This window comes from Vicia villosa, linkage group LG4 (genome assembly GCF_029867415.1).
Source record: "Vicia villosa cultivar HV-30 ecotype Madison, WI linkage group LG4, Vvil1.0, whole genome shotgun sequence".
NCBI classification, from domain to species: Eukaryota; Viridiplantae; Streptophyta; class Magnoliopsida; order Fabales; family Fabaceae; genus Vicia; species Vicia villosa.
Genome location: NC_081183.1, coordinates 167,406,940 through 167,415,983, shown reverse-complemented (window position 1 = coordinate 167,415,983; position 9,044 = coordinate 167,406,940). Strand labels below are relative to the sequence as shown.

Here is a 9,044-nt window from a genome sequence, read left to right as displayed (position 1 = left end):
ATAATAATATAATCAAAATAAAACCGAGAAAATTCAAACTGAAGCAGTCCCGCGCCCAGCTCCTTCATCTTCAACCTTTGGATCTTCTGGAAATAATTCAGACCTTTACCTACGGTTTCTTGTGTTGCTAAAACCCTGCAATCATCAAACTCGCAATATTTTCCAAATAAATTCCAATTGAACACTTAAACCGCATAGAAACTACCTCCTGAGCATGATGAGGATATTAATTTTGGCTAATTTTGTGCCTATTCACGGTTCCCTAATTTGGAGTTCTTGGAACCCTAACATGGCATACGATTTTACCTGCACTTAAAATACAATTAAACTAACCAGAAAGCATATAAACATGATTAGGAACACAAATATACGGTCAAAACGTATTGAATGAGCGTGTAAGTATGAATTCGATCCCAAAATTTTTGGGACAAACCGTGAGCGAATGGGGTGAGATTCTGGGCGCTTCGACTTGAGGGAACGAATGGAATTCCTTCACTGATGTCCCAGGAGTATGTCTGAATCTTCAGAATGCCTTGATTCAACCTTTAAATCCGAAATCGACCTTGACTTTCTTTGACATTTTTCAAGAGAAGTTAGAGCTTTTTTGACTGCAGCCATCCTCTTCCCTGCGTATGGAATCCTTATGCTTATGTATAGGAATCAATTAGGTTTAATTTCTGGGCTTGGATCCACTTGATTTGCAAATTTTGGAAATTTGATTCATGGAAATCTTTCTATGTTGATCAAATTTTATTCCAATCATATCCACTTTTATTTGCACGAATTTTTAATGATTGGGAGGCATATTTGATTGATATCTTGACTAAAAAAACCAAGCAAGAATCATATCTTTCATTTATTTATTATTTTATAATTAAATCATGATTTAAATATATAAAAATCATAAAATAATTAATAAAAAATAAGATAAAAAGTTGGGGGAGGTGAGATTCGAACCCGGGACATTGTACCAGCAAACATTACACTCTTACCAAATGTACCATTTCACTCATTTGAAATAAGTGATATTGGTAAATATAAGAGGGCAAATTTTGGGGTATGACACTCACATTACCTCTATGACAAGAATCAAGCCTCATCTCAAAGGATTGGTCACTCAAACGTTCGGAAAGTCAACAGTCGACTGGTTGACCTAAAAAGTCAACTGCGGTCAAAGTAAAGTCAAAACTCCTGATTTTTTGTCAAGATCCTCATATTGAAGCATCATTCACCATTTGATAAGGAATTGATCATGGCTCATCAAGGAAAGATCCGAAATCAACAAATCAAAAAGTTTCTAAATTAGGGTTTTGTATAGGAAAAGTCAACTGAACTTTGACCAGCCATAACTCTCACATGGAACATCAGAAATTTTCCATCCAAAGCTCAATCTGAAGGAAATTTGATTCTCTACAATTTTGTCTCTCACATGCCAAGTCTAAAAATGCTTCATTTGAGAGATATGGACTAAAACATTATAGGTCCTTTTCAAAAGTCAACCAAAAGTCACTTTTTTCAAAAGGGCATATAAGGAGCATGGGAAATTATTTTGATATGAGACCAAAGACACTGGTCAGAGGACTCTCTAAGGTTTCTAAAAAGTCCTAGAACTCCTCCATACTTAAAAAATTGAGGGAGATATGCCATGTCAAAGTTAGACAAATTTGAGAGGGAAAATGTGAAACAAAAGGCTCCAAAATGAATTTTTTTTGCTAATGGACTCAATCTTTTTTGGCCCAAGCTTGATCTTAAAGTTATCCAAGATTCAAAAATGAAATTGCCACGAAATTACATGATTTATTTGATTTATTATGAATTTTTATTCATTTAAAAGATGGTTAAAATCAAATAAATCAAAAGGAAAATCAAGATATGAATTAAATACGCATGGGAATCAATTTCAATCAGCATTCAAGTCATATATTCAATCCAATTTCGTGAGAAATAAGATTGGTTGGAAAAAGATTGAAATTGAATCAAGTTTAGAAAAGTTTAAAAAAACAAATTTCTGAAGATTGCAATCTTTGATTTAAGCAAGATTCATTCAGTTTTTGGTGACCTAATACATCCCTATAAATGCCCAAATGTATTCAGAAGCAAGGATTCGTATTTTTTGCAAGCATTGGGAGCCTTGAAACCCTAACCCGAGCTCACAAATTCAAAGAAAAATCAAAATTGTTCTTGGAGATTTGGATCAATTTAAGGAGGTTTCAAGAGACCAACGCGTTCCCAGAGTGTTACTGATCATCTTCCAATCATTGGCAGGCCTCGAAGCTTCCGGTATCACCTTCAATTCATTGCAATTTGTTTAAATCTTTTTAATATCGATTACCATTCCTTATGCATCATGAATGAATTTAAGTCTCATACTTGTGTTTAGAATGATGTTACGCATAATTCTGGACATTTAATTGTGTTTCGTGGCCGTTTGCCCTGAGTTGCCATATTAGGGTTCGCGATAGTTAAATTAGGGCTTTTCGATTTGGCAGGAATTGGGACTTGATGCAGGTACTATCATGTTCGTATGGCCAAGACGAGCCAGAATATGGTCTCGCTTTTAATTTTCGATGCGTATGTGAGGTTCTAACATTTGACAGGTGTAGAAGGTATAAGTTTCTATAGCTCACTGGTAATGAGCGCTGTAAAAGGTGGGTAGGAGAAATTGCATGAAGAAGACGAAGACCCAGGCGCGAATTCCAGTTTGAATTTTTGAATCACGTGCGTTTAAAATATTAGATTTATTGATTGGCGTTATTTCAACTAAGAAGCGCAGCGCAGGTGGCCAACTGAAGAAGCCACTAACCAAAAGGGAGCGGGTTCATTCCCCGCGAGTCCATATTTTCCTCTTTTTGTTGTTTTTTCTCTTTCAGGTAGTGGAAGCGTTCAGATCCAGTGTTGCTAATGTCCATGCAGCTTCGTGTACCCTCATAGTGCTTCACCATTAGATCTCCTCAACGCGTGATCTGACGTTGCTTAGCACGCCTGTCCACCATGATCCATACAGACCTTGCCACACCGGATCCAGCATGCACCCAGCTGAGTTTCTCTTTCTTTCTTACTTTTTTATTTTATTTTATTTTTGTAGTGAATTCAATTTTATCTATTTCTTTATTTTTTCCTTTTTTTTTCTTCTTTCTTTTAAAATCCCTTGTTAATAAAAATAGTTTTATTTATTTTATTTACTTAAGTAAAGTTAAATTTTACTTTATTTTTATTTATATTTAATAATTAATTTAAATTAGATTAAGTTAGTTGTTAATTAAGATGTTTAATTTTAGGATTAGGAAATTTAATCGAGATGCTATTTTCGCCGATTTAATTAATTAGGTAGAATACCAATAATTAATTAAATTGATCTCATCTATTCTATTAGCCATGATTAACTTGTGCCGAATCAGAGTTTGTGAGGATTGGCCATACACTGAAAAAATATTATTTTTGTGTATTCTTTTCAGGGTTACTTTCAAATGTCTTCCGACTACGCGCCACGTCAAGTTTGAAGCTAAGTTCTAACTTCTCTTATTTAACTATTTATTTACCTCTTATTTTATTTAATCAGGGTTTAGTGCCCTTGTCAATAGAATGTCTCCTACACTTATTATTATTATTATTATTTTTTCTCTATTCTTTCCCATTCTTTAAATGGTCAGGGTTAATGCTTAAGGCTCAAGGCAAACCTTTGTCCATCGACCTTCAAAACACGAAGCTAAGGTCTACCTCCAAGGCTTCCTCCGACCGCCAACCACATCAGAGATAAGTATTCCTCCTGTTCTAAACACTTATTTATTAAGTTTTATTTTTATGTGTTAAATTAGGGTTAACCCTAATTGACCTTCGAACTGATAATGCACTCATTATATTTTGCCTTCTTGTTTTTCCGCCTTTTCAGGGTTTGTCAAATTGCCAAATCTACGAACATTGGTAACCCTAAACCCTGTCCTCAATTATTACTTATGTTAAACCTTTTGTTAATTATATCCCGCTGGTTTCAATTCCCCTTTTCTCCGCTGGTTACAATTTCCCTTCCCCATTATTATTGTTTATATTATTGTGTGGTCAGTAATTGTAGGGAGTGCAAGATTGTAATTAACTTAGAATCATTAATTTACAAGATAAAATAACCGAATACGATCACGTGATTGTTGCACCCACGCACACTTTTGGGGTAACCTCTCTGTTGCCTGTTGCCTGTTGCCTTGTGTTTTTTTTTGCAGAATAGCCAGTCCCTCGAATACGAGGATACCTTAGCCAGTTGCCTCGATTAAGATCATGGTCCCTAATGATGCTGCCTTCGATATACATGATCTCGACCCTCGGAAGTTGCATACGAAAAGGCTAAGGTATCCTCTGGCTGCCTACGAAAGGCTATTCTGATCCTTCCCTTAGACTACCTGCCTCTCTATGGCATGGGTCAGTCTTATGGCGGACGACAATGCGATGACCCTTCAACCTCCAAACGAAAGGCTTCCTGCCCTCTTATGGCAAGGATAGATCCTTTCATCCCGAAAGGCTAAAATAAACCTATCATCTAAGTTTAAGGTAATTGCCCCTAATTGCTTTGCCTTGCTCTAAACTTTTATATTCTTTCTCATAATCCTTCAAAAGGGCTAGGCTCATTTACGAGCTAAAGTCCCTATCTTTTTCATCTACTTTTTCTAAAAAAAACAAAGAGCAAAGCAATTAAGAGCCCATGGAAAACCATGGATGCAAAGGGTGCCTTACACCTTCCCTTTGCATAATTACCCCCCGAACCCTGTTTTCTCTAAAAGGTTTTTTCCTGTTTCTTTTAGCCTTTCTAACTTGTTTGGATAAAATAAAAGTCGGTGGCGACTCTTTCTATCCACAAAATTTCGATTATAAAAGTCAGTTCACCGTATTACAGGTATTATCAATAAAGGTAGCTGCTGGCATATAGGGAATGGCAAAGGGACTAGGATCTGGGAGGACAATTGGATTCCTACACACCATCAATATAGGCTATTCACAAAACACCCTAGGGAGCAAAGAGTTAGGTTTGTGGAAGACCTTATAAATAAAGATACAGGGCAGTGGAACCAGGAGATACTTAAAACCACCTTTATACAACAAGACATAGAAGCTATAAACCAGATTCCTCTCCATAACATAGATGGACAAGACTGGCTGGATTGGAAAGCAAATAAATATGGAGACTATAATGTAAAGTCTGGATACCACAACATAGTTGATTGGAACAAGCACGAACAGAGCCAAACCTCTAATGCTAGTCAACAGGAAAGAGTGTGGAAAAATATATGGAAAGCGAAGTGTACTCCGAGACAGAAATACCTTATATGGCGCATCCTTAAAGATAACCTTCCAGTGAAAGCTCACCTAAACTCTAAGGGGATTACTAAAGATATCCTTTGTCCCATATGTAACAAAAAAAATCAAAACTATTGACCACTATTTTATGGGATGCAGATGGACGCAAAAGGTGTGGTTCGGATCCAATCTCACGATCAAATTCCTGGCAAACACCAATAATTATTTCAACAACTGGATAAAGGAAAGCGTTAACAAGGTGAACGAAGCATCCACTACAAGAAAAATGAGTTTTTGCAGCGACAAAAGTTGTTGAGAAAAATACGAAATTGCTGCAAAATGTATTTTTTGCAACGAAAAAAATGTCGTTGCATATCGTTGGTATAAGTGCTGTTGCAAAAAGTTTTGCAGCGACATTTGATGTCGCTGTCATAACAAATGTTTTTACAACAATAATTATTGCTGCCTTATTTGATCAAGTACAATGCCCATAGTCGTTGCCAAAAGCTGTTTTTTGTCAACAACTAAAGATATTGTCGAAAATCATTTTTTTCGACGATATGAGTTGTTGCCATATATTCTATACCTCAACCATAAAAGTAGTTGGCATAAATTAGATTTTGCAACAATTTATGTCATTAATAAAAATATAATTATATTTTTAAATTTCCTTTTAAAATTAGCATCATTATTTTCATTTAAATTGTCATTATTATTTAAAAATATATAATTTAACAATATAAATCACAAGATTGATAATATTTTTTTCAAGAAATGTCAACAATAATTAATATAATATTAAAATAAAAAATACCACAAATTATCCCAATTGACATAAAAATTTAAATTTCTAAAAACATCAAAAACTAAATATTAATAAACAACCTTGTTCCCATAAAAATAAAAATAAAAATAAAAATTACATAGTTGATAAATGAAATTATGACTCTCGCCAACATGATTATTAACTCTTCTTTATATCTTTGCTTCGAAGCTTTCTTGGTGAAGTAGTTGAAGTACTCTTACTTGACCTACAATTTTAAAACAATAAAAAATTAATGTACAAGTTTCTTTTACAATACATTCTTTTGCAATAGAAAAAAAACTAATATAGTAAAAAGTCACATCAAAGTAAAAAATGAACAAATATGCACACATTGTCAAAACTCTTTGTTACACAAAAATACTAGTTCACTTACTCCTAGAGTAACAATGTTGCTCCCAACTTTTTACATAAAACACAATTAACTTCCCATAAAACTATATATCAATAGCAATCTTAAAGAACACTTGTATAATACATTATCATTAAATATAACTCTTATAACAAATAAACTATACTTAAACATTCATACCACATATGCAAGACACTAGAAAATCCTACTTACAATTTTTTTGTAGTCATGTTATTAACTTTGTGATCAGATTCAAAAGTTGTATTCGGTGTACTAGAAGATTGTCCTCCCTGTAAAAATATTCAAAATAACACTAATGACATATTCAATATAATAAATTAAAAAATTATATAAACTACTAATTAATTATATTTTGTAATAAAAAGAACAATTTATATACTTACTTGAAAATTCATCATTTTATAAAACATATTTGCCATTTTTTCTTCAAATTGCGTCTTTATTTTTTCTTCGAGTTGTCTTTGACTCTCTTCAAACTTTGCAGTCATTTCTTCCCTCAATTTTTGCTCTTCTTGGAGTTGAGTTTCTACATCTTTTAATTTCATTTCCATATCATGCCTCTTTGCACACTCCTTTTCTAATTCTTCATGTAAGCCAATAACAGATTTACCCTTTTGTGGTTTTATTCCAGCTCCTAAGCCACGCCAATATCCAAATATTTCTCATACAACTGATTTAAAAGCAATGTTTATAAGCTTGTCTTTATCTTCGTCCACATATCCGGCTTCTTCAAAATCATTATAAGCTTCTCCAACCTTTGTCTATTACAAAATGTTAATTATAATTAGAAATAACAAAATTTATCACAAAATTATATATGTTTTGCAAATTAGGTAAATATATCATACATGTACTTCCTTAGAGGCATCATTTATCTATTCTCCATTGCTATTTGTGTGGGTCATTCGCCATAAATCTTGATAGTTTGGCTCTTTTTGAGTTTCTAGATCTCTCTATACATAAATTTATATCATCACAAAATATAATTATCTATTAGTCATCAACTCAACAAAAAATATACCAAAAAAATTGATTTTATAAATCTATTGTTTACCGCATCATAACTAACAGCTTGAAATGACTTCCTTCCACATCTATGATTCATAACTTGTTTTGTTTTATTTAATTTGTTCCTTTCACTAATTGCCTGAAAATATTAAAAAACAAATATAACACTTTTTATATTTAAAACTAAGTCATCCATGTTTTTATTAGATTTAATAGAAACATACCTTATAGGTAGCACTTGAAAAATAATCTACCAAATACTTCCAATCTTCCTCACTTATATCATCTGGCTTATGTTCTAAAGCTGTCTCATTTGTGTTGTATTGGCTAAAGTGTCGATGGAATCTACATCTATGATTTCGATAGAGTCTTTTAGCAGTATCGAGAATGACATCCCTGTTGTGTGTTGTATTATCAATGTCAAAAATATCCTGCAATTAATAATTGGAAAAAAAACTATTGTAAGTACTTCATAAAAGAAATAAAATAAAATAAAAATGTACAATTTATAATTTACCAAAACTTTTGAAACTATCTTGTCATGTACATCTTGTGGTACTTTTTTCCACCTTTTGACATTAAAAGGAGCATTCTTTAGGACAACTATTGAAATCTCAGTCACAAAATTTGCAGCTCCTGGTCCAACAGCTACCATTTTATCACTTGGAATAACAACTTGCAATTTTCCAATAGAGCTCTTCTTTTTCTTTTTTACAATACCTAAGCCAATAGTTCTTCCTCTTCCAATTTTTCTTGTATTTGTATGTTCCATTGTATTTTGATCCAAAAGTTAAGTTTATGAGAAATATAATGTGAACTTTTAAGATAGAAATATGAGAACAAATAGTATATGAATAGGAAAATTAATGTAAAGGGGTTTAATAAATACCTTCTTGTTGCTTACTTGTATTTGAAGAATTTGGAATTTGTAAATCCGGACCTTGATTTGGGGGAGCCATGACTAAATAGAGAATGACAAAACATGAACAAATCAATTACAAAATTGATTAAGATGAAAATGAATGAAATCTTAAAATATGCATTTACCTTGAAAAAGAATAAACTAACCTGATTATGAAAGAAATTGAAGCTAGTTAGAAAAGAAATTAAAAAGTAGTGAAGAAGTTCTCATAAGAGAAGATAATGGGTAACAGTTATCTAAGAGATAATGCTCTTCTAAAAATTGTCAAAAAAATTTAGCGCTAAAAATTACCTCCAATTTAATTGCTGTATAATTTAATTGATTGAGAAAAAAATTGTTAATTAATTTTATCTAGATCACTATTCTTTTTACGTATTTCATTCCTTTCTCTTGCACCCTTTCATAACTTATTATTTTTAACCATTAGATTGAAAAGAATCAATGGTTTAGATTTGGAGTAAGTTATAATAACTTACTCCTGGAGTAAATATAACCCTCCTCATATATATATATATATATATATATATATATATATATATATATATATATATATATATATATATATATATATATATATATATATATATATATATATATAAAATAAAGAATGATTATAGAAAATAGGAAATACGAAG

The 9,044-nt window shown here is 32.2% G+C and overlaps 1 protein-coding gene across 2 annotated transcripts; it reads right to left on the bottom strand.

Annotated features, from left to right (window-relative positions):
• Positions 1–6,103: 6,103 nt before the first annotated feature.
• On the bottom strand, positions 6,104–8,911 carry LOC131595804 (uncharacterized). 2 transcript variants are annotated; one of them, XR_009282087.1, is made up of 8 exons: positions 8,377–8,911; positions 8,005–8,239; positions 7,712–7,918; positions 7,534–7,626; positions 7,328–7,432; positions 6,863–7,240; positions 6,672–6,748; positions 6,104–6,314 (listed from the first exon to the last, which is right to left on the bottom strand). XR_009282087.1 is itself a non-coding variant. In XM_058868283.1 (7 exons), the coding sequence occupies exons 1-4, from the start codon at positions 8,257–8,259 to the stop codon at positions 7,355–7,357; spliced, it is 633 nt and encodes a 210-aa protein (XP_058724266.1). In that variant the 5' UTR covers positions 8,260–8,911; the 3' UTR covers positions 6,104–6,314; positions 6,672–6,748; positions 6,863–7,240; positions 7,328–7,354. The 2 variants fall into 2 exon arrangements, 1 of the variants encoding a protein (XP_058724266.1); XM_058868283.1 differs by having other exon boundaries at positions 8,005–8,911.
• Positions 8,912–9,044: the final 133 nt, after the last annotated feature.